At 34.4% G+C, this 20,777-nt stretch overlaps 1 protein-coding gene across 1 annotated transcript in view; it reads left to right on the top strand.

Annotated features, from left to right (window-relative positions):
* LOC123563855 (uncharacterized) overlaps nucleotides 1–20,777 on the top strand; it is a 30,603-nt gene that overhangs the window by 1,380 nt on the left and 8,446 nt on the right. The window contains exons 2-4 of the mRNA XM_053523913.1: nucleotides 6,792–7,385; nucleotides 9,661–9,819; nucleotides 11,243–11,957. Of these exons, the coding sequence (XP_053379888.1) occupies nucleotides 6,807–7,385; nucleotides 9,661–9,819; nucleotides 11,243–11,957 (1,453 nt within the window). The 5' untranslated portion in view covers nucleotides 6,792–6,806. The remainder of the gene's footprint in view (nucleotides 1–6,791; nucleotides 7,386–9,660; nucleotides 9,820–11,242; nucleotides 11,958–20,777) is intronic.

Below are 20,777 nucleotides of genomic sequence, written 5' to 3'. Positions count from 1 at the left end.
CTTATATAGGATACACTTTACATTCTTCTTGACGACAACTGTAAAGACCTGAGCTTAATTCTTTGGCATACTATGTTTACCCAGTATGTTCAAATCATGTCAATTGGGCCGCAATTGGCAGCACTGGCGTTCATTTTTTATAAATAGACATGTATATTAGAAATTCTTTTTAAGGATATAGGATCAAACTTTTTCTCCGGTTAAGATTTTTCCATACTCTGTAGGCTTGAAGAACATTAGATTCTAAGAGAAATGAGGACAGAAAAATACAGGTCTTTGCACTTGTTTAACTTTTGTAGTGCTTTTCCTTCACCCACTGTTTCAGTATTTCTGAAAGTAGGTAAAATAAAAACAATGGGGATATTACATGAACATATGATACTCCATAAACATATAATATCCCACTTAATGTTATATGGAGGGGCCTCCGTGGCCGAGTGGATAAGGTCGCTTACTTCAAATCACTTGCACTTCATCGATTTGGGTTCGAGCCACGCAACTGAGGAAGCCTTCCAACTGGCTTACGGAATGTCGATGGTTCTAACCAGGTGCCCGCTCGTAAAGAAATAATGCATGGAGGGACACCTGGGATCTTCCTCCACCATCAAAGCTGGAAAATTGCTGTAGTTGTGTCGGTGCGACGTTAAACTCAACAAACAAACAAACACGATATTATAGTGATTTCATGAATATAAATATAGTTAAAAACAAAGTCTCTGTGATTATGAAATATATTTTATTCTTATCTTCCAACAAACATATAATTATTTGTATGCGATAATCGAACAGAAAAATCAACTAAACGCGTATGTGTCCGATTACTGAAAATAATGTAAAAATCGAACATAGACACAAATCTACTGCCATAAATAAGTTTAAAGGATATACATAGTAACTTTTAAGAAATAGATAACTGTTCAATTGTTTTGACTTCTGACTTTATATATTGCGAAATTTAACAACAAATTATTTTTTGTAAACAATCATAAACTTAATTCCATTAAGGCAAGCCATCTAAGTCACGATAAGCATTTCAGTCTTGATTTCCCTTTTTCCACGTTGGGCTTATTTTGGCCATTCAGAAAAAAGGTATCAGTCAAATATTTTATATGTATAGTTTAGTGTTTATTGGTAAACATTTATCAAATTAAACTGGTCTGGCGTGGCACAGCCGCAAACCATTTTAATTGATAAATGCTTACTAATAAACACTAACATGTTTAGTGTTTTAAATTATCTTTTGTTTAGTATGTGACTTAATGGGTTGATAAACGACTGGAATGAACTAACATTAGTGTTTGAATTATTTTTTTGTTCAATGTCATTGTAGTATTTTTCAAATTATTGGAAAATTACTCTAACCTAAATAAGAATTGTAACCGTTTAACTGATGTCAAGTTAACTCATGTAACATGTTTTCTGAGATGTTATTTTAAAATTGTATGTAAAACTATAAGAGATGCTGTCTTCCTGTTCACTACCGGTGTTTGAAACATCTGTTGCATTCCTTCAGTGGTGAGTATCTGATATTATTTCCATCAGTTATGTATGTCCACAGCAAATAATACATTCTGAATTGAAATAGCAGTAACATGTCTTGTCGTCACGTATCTGGTTTCACAATCTAAATTATTACTTCTTTTTCATTCCGTTTACTTTAAAATACAGTATTTAATGTCAATGAAAAGCATATCGGCTCTTCTCCAGTTTTGTGAGAGAAAATACAAAATTTGACTTCAGATTCTGAAATTATACAGTAATCATTCAGTACCGTATCTGCCTTTTGTTATCGTAACATGCTGTTTATCAAAGTTTAAAATCATATCATAAATGTTGACTGTAATGGGCAATAATAATACTTTATTTTTTAACTTCAATAGACTAAATTAGTCTAAAAGATATTAAATATCTTTTAAATTGCTTATAAAAATATGCTTTTCTTTAAAGTTATTAAGACTTTGGCGACAATATTTGATTAAATACATGGACAATAAATGTTGTGTTCTAAATAAAGCAGTATAATATTCAAGTCATACAGAGTGAACAATGTTGAAAATATCTAAATTAAGTATTGCAATGACTGAAAAATTATAAACCTTCCTATTGGCGACAAACGCTCAGGGTGGGCTATTGTGATCGCTCACCGTCCGGCGTCCGGCCGTCCGTCCATCCGCACTTTCCTTTAAGCCATCTCCTCCTAAACCACGAGTTCAGTTTTGATGAAACTTCACAGGAATGATTCTTGGGTGACCCCTTTTCAAAATTGTTCAAAGAATTGAATTGCATACAGAACTCTGGTTGCCATGGCAACCGAAAGGAAAAACTTGTTAAAAACCACAAAGCGTATTGCCTTGATATTTGGCAAGTGATCTCTTCTAATGGTCCTCTATGGAAGTTTTACATCGACTTGTATAGGGAAACCTTTAAAAATCATCCTGTCTGCAATCACAAGACCTAGGCCTCTGATATTTGATATGAAGCATTGCCTTGTGGTCTTCTTCCAAGATTATTCAAATTATTACCCTGGGATGAAAAGAAGCCCTGTCCTAGGGGGTGTGTGTGTTGGGGGTGGGGGGCTCTGGTTTTACATATACATTGTACTTATATAGGAAAATACTTTAAAAATCTTCTTGCCTGAAACTGCAATGCATAGGCTTTTGATATTTGGTATGTTACATTGCCTAGTATTACTCTACCAAAACTGTTCAAATTATGCCCCTAGGGTGAAAAGAGGCCCTGCCCTGGGGGTCCCAAGTTTAACATAGACTAATATAGGAAATTAAAAAAAAAATCTTCTTGTCTGAAAGTCTAAGGCCTAGGCCTTTGATATTTGGTATGTAGCATTGCCTAGTGGATCTCTAACAAGATTGTTCAAATTATACCCCTGGGTTGACAAGAGAACCCGCCCTGTGGTTCACTTGTTATATCAGTTTTATCACATGTTTGACGTCGCGGGAGTGTAATAAAGCCATTTTATTTTATGCAACCTGACGAAATACTGTTTTTTTATCAGTGAGATATACTAAATATCACTCACTGCATATCACTCACTAGAAGCCGATCTACTTGTGCATCGTGTATAAACTTTAAATTATTTGCTTGAAACAGGATGAAAATTGTAGTCGCGCTTTGTTCTTTATAGCATATTTCTGGATTCAAATTATTTTACTTTATGAGAATTTCATAACGTTATGCAACGGGAAGTAAATAAAAACTTTATGTACTCTTCTTGTCTGAAACCACAAGACCTAGGGCCTTTGATATTTGGTATGTTGCATTGCCTAGTGGTCCTCTACTACAATTGTTCAAATTATGTAATAAGGGTGAAAATGGGCCCTGCCCTGTGTTCCCCAAGTTTTACATAGACTTATATAGGACGGAACTTTAAAAATCTTCTTGTCTGAAATTTGATATTTGGTATGTAGCATTGCCTAGTGGTTCTCTAACAAGATTGTTCAAATTTTGCCCCCTGGGTTGAAAAGAAATACTTAAAAATATCTAGAATTGTTTCCTAGACTGTTTAATTGTAATTACCTAATGATCCCAAGAAATTAGAGGGTCATTTGACTGTGACCTTGACCTATTGACCTACTTTCTTGTTTTTTTAAGATACAGCCTTGAAGTTCGGATGACATAAACAGTGTTGCACACCGATCTTAACACTGACTTTCAGTGACCATGAATGTGACCTACTTTCTAAATGTTTGAGCATCAGTTTGACATTTACAACATGTAGCTCATATTACTCAGGTGAGCGATGCAGGGTCATCATGACTGCCTTGTATTATTTTAGTATAACTGCACTTATCACACCGCTAATTATACAATGTAATAGATGCTTCATTATAGATTTTGGTAAGCTATGCATTAATACAGTTTTAAAATATAGATATCAAAGATTTGTAACACAATAAGTTTAGTCAAGAATTTTGAGCGACAAAATACTAGATAGTTTTAACAACCTTATATGGAATCAGTGTTCTAGTGGGCGTGAGGCTGTTGCACATTGCATTACCTGTGATTAACATACTCAATCAAACCGAGCCCGTCCGCTTATCTCAATAGAGAGAGCGCAGATCTACGGAACTCGGTGAGTTCGAGCCCTGGGCGAGGCGTATGTTCTCCGTTACGATTGCATCTGAAATCATTCGTCCTCCACCTCTGATTCATGTGGGGAATTTGCCTGTTACTTGCGGAGAATAGGTTTATACTAGTACCGAATCCAGGAACACTGGTTAGGCTAACTGCCCGCCGTTACATAACTGAAATACGGCGTTAATCCTAAAACAAACAGACAAACAATTAACAATCAAACCGAGTTTGCTATTATCTAATTTAGTCACATGCTATGTTTCCAAAGTATTAATTGCAGTATAACAGCTGTAAAAAGTCTCCCCTTACTTGGTTTTTTACTGTTGTTACAATTTTTGCTCAGCTGCATAAAAGAGTTCAGAGTGAGCTTTTAGCAGTGGTGGATGATCCATCGTCCGGTGTCCGTCCATCCGGCGTCCGGCGTCAACAATTTTGTCTTACGTATCATCTCCTCTGACACTACTGGTCAGAATTAGATCGACCTTGTTCTCTAGCATCTTGGCACCGTGAAGGTCCCCTCTCGAGTTTGTGCAAATGGGAGAACTAAGTAGCCGTAAGAGCGAGAAATAGAAAAGCCTTTAATCCACTTCTTCTCATGAACGGATTGACCGATCTTCAGCAAACTTAGCCAATAGAATTGTTGTAAGAACTTCTGTCATATTTGTTCAAATAGGGGTAAATTAATAATTAAGAGAAAACCTTTCACTGATACTACAGACAAAGTTTGACGATAATGGGACACATTTGAGTCGCTAGAGCAAAAAGTAGAAATAATAAATCACCTCTCTTTGTGAACTAGTTGATGGACCTTTATCAAACTCGGTCTGTAGTATCAGCGTAAAGTCCCCTATATGATATGTTCAGTGTGGGCACGTTTAGCGGCCGTCATAGCTAAAAATAGAATTATCTTTATAGAACATCTTCTCATGAACAGCTTCGTGGACCTTCAACAAACATGATCTGTAGCATAACTATCAGGTCTTCTCACAAATTTATTCAAATAGGGCACTTGGCCCCTTTAAGGGACTGTTTGAGCTTAAAATAGAAATACCATTTACGAACTTCTTTTCATTAATCATTTGATGGATCTTCATCAAACTTGGTCTGTAGCATAACTGTATGGTACTCTCTCAAATTTATTAGAATAGTGCACTTGGCCATTCTTAGGGACTGATATAGCGAAAATAGAAATACTTTTACTTAAGGGACACTTAGCCTTTACCTTTATACTTTTCATGAACTATTGGATAGATCTTCATCAAACTTGGATTTTAGCATCAATGCACAGTCATCTTACACTTTTGTTCAGATGGGGACGCTTGGACTTTTTCAGGGACTGTTAATAGCTGAAATGAAAATACCTTTAACTTCTCCTAAAGAGCTGCTTGATGGATTTTGATCAAACATTAATATAGCACCATTTTTTAAGGTCATATCTCAAGTCTATTCAAATGCGGACACTAAGCCCCTTGATGGGGCCCTTGAGCTAAATATAGAAATACCTTTAAAATTCTCATGAACTATTGGCTGGAACTTCATCAGACTTGCTTTGCATCATCAGCGAAGAGTCATCTATTAGATTTGTTCAGATTGGGACACTTAGGCCGTTTTAGGGGCCCCTATGCCTAAAATATATATTCCTTCTAACTTATTTCTCCTCATGATCCGCTTGATGTATCTACTTCAAACTTGGTCTGTGGAATTATTGTAAGTTCCTTTTTGGAGTTAAGTTAGAGGAGGGTGGGACTTTGTCCCTTTTAGAGGCCGCTAGAGCTTAAAAAAGAAAACATTTTAACGATTTCTTCTCATGCATCACATACTGGATCTTCTTCAGAATTGGTCTGTTGCATTATGGAATGGTCCTCTCTCAATTTTGTTTCACGGGCTGCTGGATGTTTACATAAAATTGCTTTAAACAACTTCGTTTGATGAACATATTAATGGAGGCTCATAGAATTGGTATGTTGCATCATTGTCCTTTCTCACTTTTTTTCAAACAGGGGCATATGGTCTCTTTAAAGGTCCTGTTAGAGCTACAATAAGAAGAAACCTTTAAGATACTTCTTCTCATGAACTGTTAGATCTTCACCAGGCTTGGTATGTAGCATCACTGTGATGCATTCTCCCAATTTCATTTTCTAAAGCGGGTGCTTGATACCTTTAAGAGTTTATAAAAACTGAAAATAGAATCACTTTAACAAGATTACTTTTATGAACCGCTTTTGGTATGTAGAATGATTTTAAAGTCCTCATCCGGATTTGTTTACCTGTTTATGTTTTGTATTCTAACCACAGTATTATAGTTTATAATTTAGTATGTTACATGATTATTCAAGGTTATGTGAGCGACCGAGGACCAAAATGTCCCTCTTGTCTTTTTGTGATTATGAAGTCTGTTTATTTCTATAATAGAATCCTGCTTAAGCAAGTACGTCTGGCCCTGAAAAAAAAATTATGGCAACAATGTTAAAAGAATAGCATGCGTACACCTGGTATATTGAAACGGATCAACTGTCGTCCATAGTTTTCTAAAGGTCATACAAATGCAATTTCTAACATATGATGACACGTATGCATGTTCTAGGGCCAGCCTAAGCATTGCGGAATTATATTCCCTCGGACCATGACTAAATATACAAACTTGCATTTATCTGTGTTTATTGCGCAACCTTAACGAAACAATGTTGTACATTTTATAGATTTCCAAACATGAAATGGCCGATGAAGACTTACAAAAGGATCTGTATAAAAATTGGGTCCGCGGTGCAAAGGGTTTAGAATACTTAAAGGAAGGACTTCAAGCCTTTGTTGAAGACAAAGTGCAGCATTGTCGTGACCAATTCTTACAAAAAGTAACACATGTCTTGCCGACAGGATCAACGCATCAATGCAATCAGTGTACGTCTCAAAACCTTTTGCCTAAACATGCAAAAAAGAACGCCTGTAATAGAAACACATGCACAGAAAAGATCCCAAAGAATTGCTTTGGTAGTAAACCAAACGGTCGTAGAAAATGCCCAAATGGAATATGCAGTAAATTATATGATGAAATTGTACTTGACCATTCCTCGAGGGATCCGCTGTGGAAGAATACAGATCCAAGTACTTGGTGTTCAGATCCGCTCGGATGGAGCTTCGGAAAATGTTTTCAAACAACAACAGGCCCTGGTATATCAGCTAGCACAACCGATGCTCCCGGACTCCTAAGCATTCTTATCAATAACCTAACGATACAGAACAATTGGCTGGCGTGCAATGACATGTCCTCAAAAATAACATGTCCTTTTAACAGGGTAAGTTTGATATTTAAACCTCGTCAATGTTCTTAATAGGTCATCTATAATTTTCTATTAACTTAAATTTGCATTCACTGCAATAATTGTGCACATTTCGGGTTTGAAATGGTCCAAATATCTGAACTACGTATCGATTTTTTTCCGAGTTTGAAAAATTGTAATCAACGCGTCGTCGGTCATGATATGGTAGCATGTTTCAAAGACTTATCCCTGTATACCCATATTTAAATGCACTTTGTTTCGGCATTTCGAGATTCTGTTGCACTTTTGCAAGCATATAGAGTTTCTGCCATCACTTTGCTTAGGCGTATCGAGTTTCTGTCTGCGCTTAATTAAAACATATTAAATTGCTGCCATTAACACACACGCAATAATCACAGAACTATCTGTTCTTTATTTAAACATATCGAAATTATGCCATTTCTTTGTCTAAGTATACCGAGTTTCTGTCTATATTTTATTTATACATAACGAGATTCTGGTATCACTTTGTTCAAGCATATCGAGTCTCTGTCTACTAATAAAGTACATTGAGTTTCTGTCAACATCTGTTTGTATAATGTTAGGCCGTCCAACTGATCTAAACACGATTAGTAACATTAGACTTGTACATGTATATTTTTGATCGCATAGAACCAGAAGTTACATTAACGATTTCGACGCACGTATTTTATGTCAGACCTAAAACACGGTATTAATCGATAGCCCTACCTGTTCTTGATCAATTTATATCGGTGATTTGCTTGGAATACTGTTATTTAGAAAGATATGCGAGAAATACTTCGCTTATATCGGTCTTTCGCTCCGCGACATTTGTTTACTTCCGGTTGCTCCGGTGTCACCGTACGTTTTATGTAACGTCGTTTTCGATTGGATAGTAGCTATCTCCACGTACGTCACGTACCGTTGTCGTATGCGGAGCTGTGCTAAAACTATAAAAGGCCCGTTTTTCGGCTTCTCATTTGTCAATCTTTCCTCCACCCTGAAGACAGTAACCCCTATGTTAAATGCATAAAAATCGGCTCCACAAATATTAATTTATCCTGACATAAGCATACTGTATAAGAGTCATAGAACAGTAACTTCTGGAGATGTGGAATTTATGAATACCTTGTAAACTACTGAATATTTTATACTGGAACTGCTGGAACTTTATATCTGAATAAAAGATGTGTGACTGAACACTGATTTTGCCTCTTTGCTAGAGATATAGGTACAATGTCATCACTCTTTGTCCGAACCCAACTCAACAACTGTTCCCGGTCCTAGGCAGGAGTGCCGGCGGAACAATATATATACACAAAAATATAAATCTGGTATAATATGTATATGAAAAGCATACGGAGTTTCTGTCTGCACTTCATTTAAACATTACGAGTTTCTGCGACACTTTTTAAGCATACCGAGTTTCTGTATGCACTTTATTTAAACATATCGAGTTTCTGCCACCACTTTTTAAGCATAAAGAGTTTCTGTATGCACTTTATCTAAACTTATCGAGTTTCAGCCACCACTTTTTAAGCATACCGAGTTTCTGTATGCACTTTATTTGAACATATCGAGGTTCTGCCATCACATTTTAATCATACCGAGTTTCTGTATGTACTATTTTTAAACATATCGAGTTTATGCCATCACTTTTTAAGCATAAAGAGTTTCTCTACGCACTAGCAAGTTTCTGTCATCAATTTGTTTAAGCATATCGAGTTTCTATATTTACTTATTTTAAACAATGCGTGTTTATTTAAGCTTTCCGATTTTCTATCTGCAATTTATCTAAACATATTAATGTTCTACCATTACCTTGTTTATTATCAAGCATACCGATTTTCTCTCTGCAGTTTATTTAAAAATATTAGTTTTTGCCATCACTTTGTTTATCATTAAGTAGAGTTTCTGTCTGCATTTTATTTTGGTATATAGAGTTTCTACCATAACTTTGTTTATTATACGAATGTTTAAGAAAAACGGGATGTAATATGAGGTGGCGCATGAGTCTGTTCGTGTCCGGAGCATAATTTTATAACCATTAAAGGTATCGAATTTAACGTAGTTGATAGGTACATGGCGGTGAGATGATGAGAAGAGTTATTGAAACACCTCTGTAGATCAAAGGTCAAGGTCACAAATTGAAGTCCAAGGTCAAATCTGTCAGATTGAATCTGCACTATATTGAAAAAAAAATGAATTCCTGCCATCCTTTGTTTAAACGTATCGTGTTTCTGTTTGCATTTTATCTAAATGTATCGATTTTATGTCTATGCTTTTCCAGGCAAGAGACATCCGTAATGCAATTCTGCATAGTCCGAAACTCGAACTTGATGAACCGACTTTAGGATATTATATAGATACATTCATAACAGTTCTTCAAGATGCAAAATGTCTTCTCAACTGCAATGGATCGAAACAAGCTGTTGATAAACTATTACAGGTATTACTTAGGTGTCTTAAATCAATTTTGAGATATACAAGGGACATCTCATATGAAATGTTTCTGATCCCAAAAATAAGTAATGTTCATAAAGTTATCACTTGTTTCATTTCATACCTTCGAAGTATTCCTATTTGTTTTTGTACAAAGTTTCAGTTGTTTTTCCGAGTTTTGCCTAAATGCATTTTCATAGTCAGCTGTAGGCATGACCAACATACAGTAGTACACAACAGGTCCAAACGCTTGCTATAAGCCAAAACTTCTACCAGATAAATGTAACTTTAGCCTTCGAAAAGGAAAATAGTCACATAGCGCCAGGTATGGTGAATATGGTGTATATTGGGTAACCCTTCGAACAATCAATTTACTTGCAGAAAGGTCGTTGCAACAGAAAATTGTTTTTAAAATATCTCAAAGCAGACTGCGCTTAGCATAGCATTTTAATCATGTATGAAGTACGTGATTCCTGCAAACCTTCCATTTATAGATATTCCAATGGTTATAGCTATTTGAAGAACTGGTCCTTGTCTGCTGAAAATGCCACATACATCACTTGTTTCACACAATGTTGTTTGGGTAATACTTGGTCAACGGCGAGTTTTCGTTGCCCAGGTTTAGACGTTTACTTTTCGAGATCGCAGGAAAAAATGAATTCACGTTTCATCGCAGTTTTTTGTCCTATTTTGAATACATTTACAAAAATTGTTTGGCGGTTGGACCCTAGTGCGTTAGAAATCACACTAACCCCGAACGTACACACTACATGTCAACAACTTCCTTGATGACAGTTTCAAACGTTATAAGGGCGCCATGATTCGGTGGCCTCCTGAACCGTATCAGACCCATATTTAAATGTTTTGCCCACCGTGTATACATGTATTTGGTATCAATTTGACGAAGGGGAATTGGAGTTTATAGTATTTTAAAGGCTTTGTGACACAATACAAGGGAGTTAGCGAGGCATTTGCTTCACAAATATGTTGAGATCAGTGTCTAAAAATGTATGATTTATGTACCACTTACTGTACATTCAATAATGTTAGAAGTAATACACATGTTTAAATGTGACTGTTAAATTTGCGATGCGCCATAGTTAAAGCCATCAAAGTACATAAGAGCATATCGAAATAAGTCTTTTGCAGGAAAACATATAATTGGCCATATGCCATGTAGGGCACATTTTTTGAAATACATCGGGTTCATCTTATCCGATCTAATCACGTCCCACATTCGAGGGTTGTTATAATTTTCATTTTTATGCACCATATTTATTATATGAATGAAAACAAACATCAGACGATAATTCGAAAAACACTTACTGAGACCATTTTTCGATATGAACATTTAGACATTTTCAAGCACTTTGTCGGTTGGTCTAGCATAAAAACTAGTAACAACTGTGCCTATATTTTAATTATTACAGTTGAAAAACCAACAAATTAATATAAGTCAGGAAGATGAAACAAGACTTGTCCAACGTCGGAAAGAGGCATTGTCTGAACTAGAGGAAAGGACAGCAGAAGGACTGCGCGATATTGACAACAAAACTGCAACTGCTATATCTACCATCAAATATGATGTTGACATTGCTTTGTCTGATATAGAACAGACTAAAGCTAGAGTAAAACTCAACGTTATTGAGGAGAAACAGAACGCCTTGTCTGATATAGAAGAAGCAAAGAGGGGAGCTGAACAGGACTTTAAGGAAAACACAAAAACTGCCTTGTCTGAATTAGAAGAAGCAAAGGAAAGGTCTGCAAAGGATGTTAAAGAAAGTAAAAAAGGTGCCTTATCCGAATTAGAAGAAGCAAAGAAAGGAGCTGAACAGGACATTAAACAAAGCACAAATGATGCCTTGTCCAAATTAGAAGAAGCAAAGAAGCGGGCTGCACAACACATTATAGAAAGCACAAAAGGTGTCTTGTCAAATTTAGAAAAAGCAAAGAAAGGGGCTGTACAGGACATTAAAGAAAGCACAGAAGGTGTCTTGTCCAATTTAGAAGAAGCAAAGGAAGGGGCTGCCCTGGACTTTAAAGAAAGCACAAAAGCTACCTTGTCTGAAATAGAAGTTGCAGGAAAAGGGGTTGCACATGACGTTATAGAAAGCCCAAAAGCTGCCTTGTCTGAATTAGCAGGAGGTAAATTTACTTTACATAATTAATGTGCACAAAGGCTGTAGACATTATACTAAAGATGAAAGAATTTCATTTACTTAATAATTTGCTTTGTTTCCCTATGGTTTCTTCCCAAATTGCGTAAATGCAATATGTAACATAAAATAACCAACTTAAGTGTTTGCTTTCAACAAAGTCCACTTAACTGACGAGCTTTCATATGTTCCTTTTTGCAACTGCAGTTGCTTTAGTGGTAAGAGATTTCAGATCATTTCCTCCTGTTGCAGAGCGTGCCTAAGTAACTTAAGCTAGTCTTAAGAGAAAATGAATCATTTCACAATTATTTAAAGTGATCAAAACTTCTAAAGATGTTTAAAGTAAGCAAGTGGGTCACCTTATATGTAAACTATTTCATGTACACAATAAACAAGACATTTATTTCATCCGATACCAATTAACACTGTCCATCCGAGAGCGCGCGCATGTGTGTGTGCGTCCGTGCGGCCATGTAAGTTCTTGTCCGGGCTGTTACTCTGTCTTCCGTAAAGGAATTCTAGTAATACTTGACTTAAATGGTTACCAGAATGAGACAACGTGTCCGCGCAAGACCAAGACCCCTAGGTCCAAGGTCTAGGTCACACTTAGAGGTCAAAGGTTACCAGTGTCTGTCTCGAGTCCGGTCCATAACTCTGCCATCTATGAAGGGAATTAGAAATAACTTGGCATAAATGTTTACCATAATGAGACAATGTGTAATGTTTAAGACCTAGACCCCTAGCTCCATGGTCAAGGTCACATTTAGAAGCCAAAGGTTAACAGGGTCTGTTTTTGTCCAGTTCATAACTCTGCCATTCATTGAGTGACTTTGACATTACCTGACATATATGTTCCCCATAATGAGATTACACAATGTATGTGTCATTCAGACCCCTAGCTCTAATGTCAAGGTCACACTTAAAGGCATGTTATTGTTCCGTATAATGAGATAAGACCCAAACCCATAGCTCCAAGTTAAATGTACAAAAACTACACTGTCATTTCTTATCGCATTGTTTTTTTTTTCAACAGGCAGCTCTTTTAATTTTTTTCTGTATAAGTAGCTTAAGTCATATACTTCATTAAGACAATGACTCTAGTATTTCGTAGACAATTAATATATATGTCATTTTGCTGTATTGGTAAAGTTATAAAGAATCATCTTAAAAATGCTTAAACTACAATAAAATTAAAGTGTAAGAGGGTAGAGGTGTATAATGACAACTATATTAAAAAGGATTAAAAGGCCAGGAAATAGCTACATTCACGTTACTTCTGTCAAAACATCTCAGTATTCAGAGGGGAATTATTTATTACAAAAACTGCACAATCGTGCTAAGCGACTGAAAATGCCTGCAGCATAGTGACATCATTGTTCACAGTCTAGTGCATTATCCGGATGGACTTCGACAAATGAACAAGACCCTTTAGAATTTTCTTTCTACTACTGACAGTGCAATTGAATCAACATCATACATGTGAAAATTGTAACATATGCGAATCAATAATTGTTCATTTACTGCTCAAATGAACTTGACAATGAAAGTGTAGGAAAATTTATTAATGCATATCAATTCATAAATAAGTAATCAGACACTCCCATCAAATCAATATCATTATAATTTACTGTGCACCAAACTTTAAACAAGGAAACAGCTAGGAAAACATGCACACTTTATTTTGAACTCGATCTGCATTAAATATTTACCTAGAGTCCATACTAAACAGGTTTTAAACAAAGCAAGTCTTTCTTACACAATATGTAAAAGTTTAGAGTTATCCTACGAAGAGTACAGATATGTTTTATGAGTCTTGCGCGAATGCAGAAAGACCAATTATTCTCAAATTGATAACATTTATATAAAAATATTCCAGCTTACCCGCATTTTAAATATTTGCAAATATTTTCGACAAAAGTAAGACATATTTAATTCCTCTATTTATAGGAGTTTTTTTAAAGAACGTCGTTAAAAATATACAAAGCTTAAAAACAACAGTTTTCATAACAGTAGTATAGGCATCGGTTTGGCCCCAAGACTGAGCATGCGTGACAGCCATCTCTCATCCATAACGTGATGCGTGGCGGCCATATTAGATTTTATAAATAGTAACTCATTTACATATAAAAATGAACTGAATATAAGAGCGGCGGCTATTTTGAGTCTTTTAAGATGACATTAAATATTTGATTTGAGATGACATCTAAAGTTATTTTTAGAATGTTCTGTTGATAGAAAATATCTCCCAAAACTGACTAGTATACCCTTCTAGGTCGTGATCGCGTTAGGTGCTCAGCCCTTGACGGGGAGATAACATGAAAATGAAAACAAGATATTACAGGGAAATCAAATAAAACTATACATTATATATATTAAATTAATACTCATATTGATTTATCCGTGACGATAATGAATAAATGCATTTTATAATAAAACCAACAATATTAGTAAGTAAGGAACAAATAAATAATAATTAAAAAAAAAATATTTATATCATTTCTAATTAAATTGCAGGGAAATCCAGTGATAAGTAAACTAGTCCAAAATGCGCATGCTGAACTCTATTTTTACAATGATTTTCATAAGCTATATTAAGATAAGGTCACGTGTGCATCAAAGGTAATTATGGTCACAAAGTCTAGCGTGTAAACATGTAAACATGTCAAGGTTAATCCCTTTAAAGTCACAACAATTTATTTAAGACCGGATGCTTATTTTGCTTAAGTTATTCACAATTTGTCCCTTTTAAAGTAGAATTTCAAATGACCCCTTTATATTAATATTTTTTACTATAGTGCTCAAAAGGAGCTAGTCAATGCTGACATAAGCAATGATAGCAGTGCAGTAGGAATATGGCATTTGTAGCGGAAGTATAGAGAGTTAGCACTTGCACCTGTATCAGAAACATTGCATTTATAGTAGCAGTGTAGAAAGTGATCATTGACAACAGTAGCAGTAAAAACATGGCATTTGTAGTCGGGGTATGGAGAGTTAGCAATGACATCAGTAGCAGTAGAAACATGACATTTGTGGTCGCAGTATAGAGTATTAGCAATGGCATCAGAAGCAGGTATACTATACCTGGTATGTTGGAACGTAATTCAGTAAATCTATTCATTCCTTAAAGTGCCGTTATATTTACCTTGGATCTTGAAACATTCTTTTGAGGGATCTTGGAACAGTCTTAGATCATCAATAGATCACCAACAAAAGAATTTTTCAAATAACAAGGTCATAGCGGCCATTATAGAGAGTTAGCAATGACAGCAGTGACAGTAGGAAGATGGCATTTGTAGTTGCATTATAAAATAAACAATGACATCTATTACGGCAGAAACATTGCTTTTGTAGTCGCAGTATGAAGAGCCATGACGTCCATAGCAATAGAAATATGGGATTTGTAGTCGCAGTTTAGAGTATTAGTGATGGCATCAGTAGCAGCAGGAACTTGCATTTGTAGTTACAGTGTAGAGAGTTAGAAAAGACACAGGCAAGTAAAGTCACAGTTTAGAGAATTGGGAATAGCAGAGGTAGCAGTTGAAACATACCATTTATATTCGTAATATAGTTAGTTAGCACTGACATCAGTAGCAGTAAGAACGTGACAGTTGTAGTCACATTGAAGACAGTTAGCAATGTAATCAGTAGCAACAGACATTTGTAGTAGCGGTATAAACAGTTAGCAATGACATTAGTAGCAATAGAAACCTGGCATTTTAGTTGCAGTATAAAGAGTTAGCAATGACATCGGTAGTAGTAGTAACGTGACATCTGTATTTGCAATACAGGGAGTTAGCAATGTATAAGTAGTAGGGATGGCAGCGAATATTCGAATATTCGTTCATGACACGAATATTCGTATACTGTTCCACTATTCGAATATTCGGAAAAAAATATAATATCATAAGAAATAAATAAAAACCAAATGCAAGAACCAGTATGTTCGTTTATCTAATTTACCAACATTCGTTTTCATTGTAAATACGCGCGAAAATGGCTTCCGTCGCTGTCAGAGGTGTCACTTTGTATATTAGCGTGCCGATATTGTACATCGCTATGGTGATGACATCGTACCCTGTAGTTAATACTATTAATTGCTTACCTTTAGAAATTTTATTAGTCCCCAGTTGATGTAAATCCGTTACAAATCGCATACAAATTGTTTTCGGTAGTTGCGAACCGCATATAATTAAAAATCATCAGAAAGCACTTGAACTAATGACTCGGATTTCAATCAAAGTCGAATCAAGATGTATTTCAGTAAAGAAAAATGCCGAAAAGTGGTGTAAACAAGTCAAATGTGATAAATATTATTTTTATGTAAAACGGATTCCTCTTGATAATAAATGCATTTCTTATGGAAAAAATAGTAGAGTCTACTCAATATTCAGACAGAGGGTACAGTTAAGCAAAATATACCTTTTATAAGACAGTCTTAATTTTACACCCCGTTTAATCGAAAATATTGTTCATGCTATTACGTGAATCTACTGTCAAAATGCAAGCAATGCCGCCTGTCTTTTTAAAGTATTTCACGCGATCATCCGATAAGTTAAGTCGGCTACGTGTAATATGTGTGGTGAGAACCTTACTTACGGGAGGGTTACATCCCTGCAAAAACATGTAAAAATAAGTAAAACCTATATAGATTATATGTAAATGGAGGCAGATAACAAATATTTTTTTATTCAAAAAGATGAACAAGCGATGAGAACGATAAGTCAGACTTAATTCGTCAATGTCTAAATTACTTCCGGTGTAAACGAAAGTAGAATTAATACAGATCGCTGCTAAGGGTACGATAATTTCATAAGATTTTGAGTTGATTTGTTGATCATTTGATGACCGAATATTCGAATATTCGTTCGGAAGGCTGACCGAATATTCGAATACCAAAATTGCTATTCGTTGCCATCCCTAATTAGTAGCAGTAGAAACAAAGCATTGTATTCGCAGTATAGAGAGTAAGAAAAGACATAGAAATTTGCAGTCGCAGTTCAGCGAGTTAGCAATGGCATCTGAAGAAGTTGAAACATAACATTGGTATTCGAACATAACATTTGTATTCGATATATAAAATTTTAGCAATGATAACGGTAATAGTTGGAACACGACATTTTTGGTTGCAGTATAGATAATTAGCAGTGACATCAGTAGCAGTGGAAGCATGACATTTAAAGTCATACCTTATCGAAGAAGCAATGGCTGCAGTTGCAGACGGAATTTGCTATAAAGAGACTAACCACATATTTTAGGAGACCAATACTTTTTCTCAAATATCCATAAAAATGAGCATTCTGAAAGTGACAAGTGGTAAAAACTGATTAACATAATATGAAGGAGGTAACAAACCGTTTCAGTGTTTTCGAAACAATGCATAAAGTTACATTCTTCTTGCATTTTTACCATCATCTTACTTTTTTACCGACATGGTCATTTTTCATTCTATGCCAAACTTGGTGAAAAATAAATATTTGAAACATTTCACCCAAACTGTGGGCGAGTAGCTTTAACAGTGATTTTAGTTGAAAAGCAATAACAGAAGATGATGAGACTAGGAAATGAATCGAAAAATAAGATAGGAATAATGTGTCTGTACTTTGCATTGAATTCATAAAGCTTTATCTCAAATAATATTGATCTGTGCCTTCTGATCAAGGTATTAAAAGCAATAAAGTCATAGTTGAATGGGCCGTCGACTCATTAACGGGCAGTACACTATAACTAAGAGTTGAAATCTACTTGCGTTAAAATTAGGTTTTCGTTATCTGACAGATTTCAATACTTTAACATATACATACAGGTTTAAATGTTTAATGGTCAATTGTCCTAAAATCTATAAGTAGAACTTATAGAAGGTATCTGCTTACTTGTGTAATACGTTTTCGATACTTAATTTGCATTACAACATGTTTGCTTGTATAACATTTATTAGTACAATCTGTCGAGGATATTTCATTTACACATATGTTAAACATTTATAAGTAGAACAAGAAGAATGCACCCTGCTTACTTGTGTATTACTTTTCCCATACATGTTTGTTTGTAAAACATTTATCAATAAAATTTGTAGAGAACGCTTTACCTATATACATGTAAAACATGTACAAGTAAAACAAATGTAGAATGTACCCTACATACTTATATGCCGCATTTCAATTTTCTTACGTTACTTACTTACAAGAAAATCATTAATCAAGACAGGAGGTTATATGCCACATTATATTTATATGTGTATCTTATTCAAGAGAATGCTAATTCTGTATTTAAACATACTTGTTTTTAAAATCATACGATAGTATAAATAGTAGAGTACATTGTACTTTCTGAAATGACAGATTTTTGTTTGTAAAACGTTTATAAGTGCAAAATTCAGTGTACATGTTATTTGCTAAATTATTTGTCTTGTACTTTCAAGACATATTTGTAGAAACTATTTTATCAAAATCATACTGCTCAAATACAATTTTTTTTTTCTGAAATACAAACAATATCTTTCATGTATCAGATTCAACATTCGATATACTAATTATAATGATACACCAAATTTGTCAGACATTTTTGGCGGAATTCTTAGACGAAATAATGATCTGACTTGTTGCTTTAATTTCGGTTTTTTAAATATTCCATCAGAAAAGTGGATTCACCATATTTCGACATTCATTTCTGACATATGCAAAATCGGAAATTTTGTTAGTTTGTTCCCCCGTAGATTTACTCAAATTTTAATAAGAAAAATAACTCACATTTCATTGTTCCAGTCGTTTAAGTAAATCCAGTTTTATAAATTATATTGCATAAGTAAGTTTACCCTTTTCAAGAATGTATTCAGTCAGTATATACTGTAACACTGACACACTTTCCTACTTTTAGTTTAGATTCAATTACCCAGTAATTCTGTCATTCACAAATATTATTGTAACAACAATTGACCTAATGAAATAACAACTGACCAATGAAAACCTTGATACTATTATCTAATTTGTTTATGAATGCTTTACCTAGCTAATCCGCTATGCATCTTTCCGTTTCAATTGTAATGGATAATAATAGATAGGCGTGACATGTTATGCCTCTGTCCACCTATGCGGGTGTACGTGTATATTTTCTTTTGTTACAGTTACTCAATTTATTTGTTTGTATATATTATTAATATTTATGTCTTTATTCGCACTTTACTGACAATGTATAGTAATGGTATAGAAGTTCACAGTATTACTTAAACTATTAAACTATATCTTTAACATTTGTTCAAGGGAGACAAAGTATATAAAAAAAACCTGTGTCCCGACTTTTAGTTTTGTAACTATACGATGTGCTATATAATGCACTGTCAAAACAAACTGTTCTCATTATACGTTCTTCTTTGTTTATTTTCATATAACTTTCACGAAAGTCCCTATTTTTTTCTTACTGTTATTTTTTATATTACTTACATTATGGTAGCTTTATGTTACGTGTCTTGAAATATCCAGATAGGTGATAATGTAGTAATCTTTTCACAAAACTGTCAGGGTTTAGGAAATTGTCAAAAGAGAAGAGACTTATTTCATTATGTTAGAAGTAAAAAATATAATATAATATGTTTGCAAGAAATTCACATAACAAAACAACTTTGTGCGTTTGTAAAGTCTGAATGGGGAAACGAAATATATTTGCCCATTTGCAAGCAATAGTCGAGGAGTTATGACCCTTCTACCAAATAATTTTGAACAAAAAGTTGAAAATGTTATAAAAGATGAAAACGGAAACTTTCTTATTCTAGATTTATATATATTTCAAATAAGATTTACATTTGTTAACCTATATGGCCCGAATGAAGATAATCCATCATTTTATCAAAATATTTACCAGAAAGTTTATAACATTGGAAATGATAATGTTATTTTTTGTGGTGACTGGAATTTAGTCATTGATCCCAGTTTAGACTATGAAAACTATGGATCTATCAATAACCCAAAAGCAAGAAAAATTGTAACGAACTTCATTTATAATGAACATTTTATTGACATATGGCGTATTTTACATGATAATAAGAAAAAATTCACATGGCGGAGAAAAAACCCAACCCGTATGCAATCTAGACTTGATTTTTTTCATCCCTGGTTACAGAACCGATCATTCAGCTATAACACTCAAATCAAAATTGAGTAATAATGAAAAAGGAAAAGGCTACTGGAAATTTAATAACTCATTACTGAAAGATGAAGACTATATAAGTTTAGTTAAAAATACCTTAAAAAATTTAATTGAGTTACATACGGTAGTCAACCAGAATGAAAATATACCAGTAGAAGATGACAACTTTAATCATCAGCATATTAATTTAGATATAGACGATCATTTATTTTTGGAAACATTTTTAGTCATTGTCCGTGGTGAAACTATCAAATACTCATCATATAAGAAGAAAGAAAGTATGAAAAGGGAAATTGATTTAGAAAAAGAAATTGTTTCAATAGAAAATGATATACAAAACAATTATAACACTATAGATAACATGATATTAGTCCAACTTCAAGAAAAGAAGACAGATCTCGAAAACTTACGGAAACATAAGTTAGAAGGTGTTATGTTAAGATCAAAATGTAGATATGAAGATCTTGGTGAAAAACCAACTAGCCATTTTTTAGGTCTAGAAAGTAGAAACTTTATAAATAAAACAATTAACAAACTCATAGATGAGAATGGAAAAGAACTTTTTAACACTAAAGATATTTTATCTTACCAGAAAGAGTACTATGGCAAATTATATAAAAACAATTTTATACCATCAGATGTATCGTTGACTGAAAGTTTTGGCGAAAAC

Source organism: Mercenaria mercenaria, chromosome 14 (genome assembly GCF_021730395.1).
Source record: "Mercenaria mercenaria strain notata chromosome 14, MADL_Memer_1, whole genome shotgun sequence".
Classification (NCBI taxonomy): domain Eukaryota; kingdom Metazoa; phylum Mollusca; class Bivalvia; order Venerida; family Veneridae; genus Mercenaria; species Mercenaria mercenaria.
This window is presented reverse-complemented; position numbering and strand designations above follow the sequence as displayed.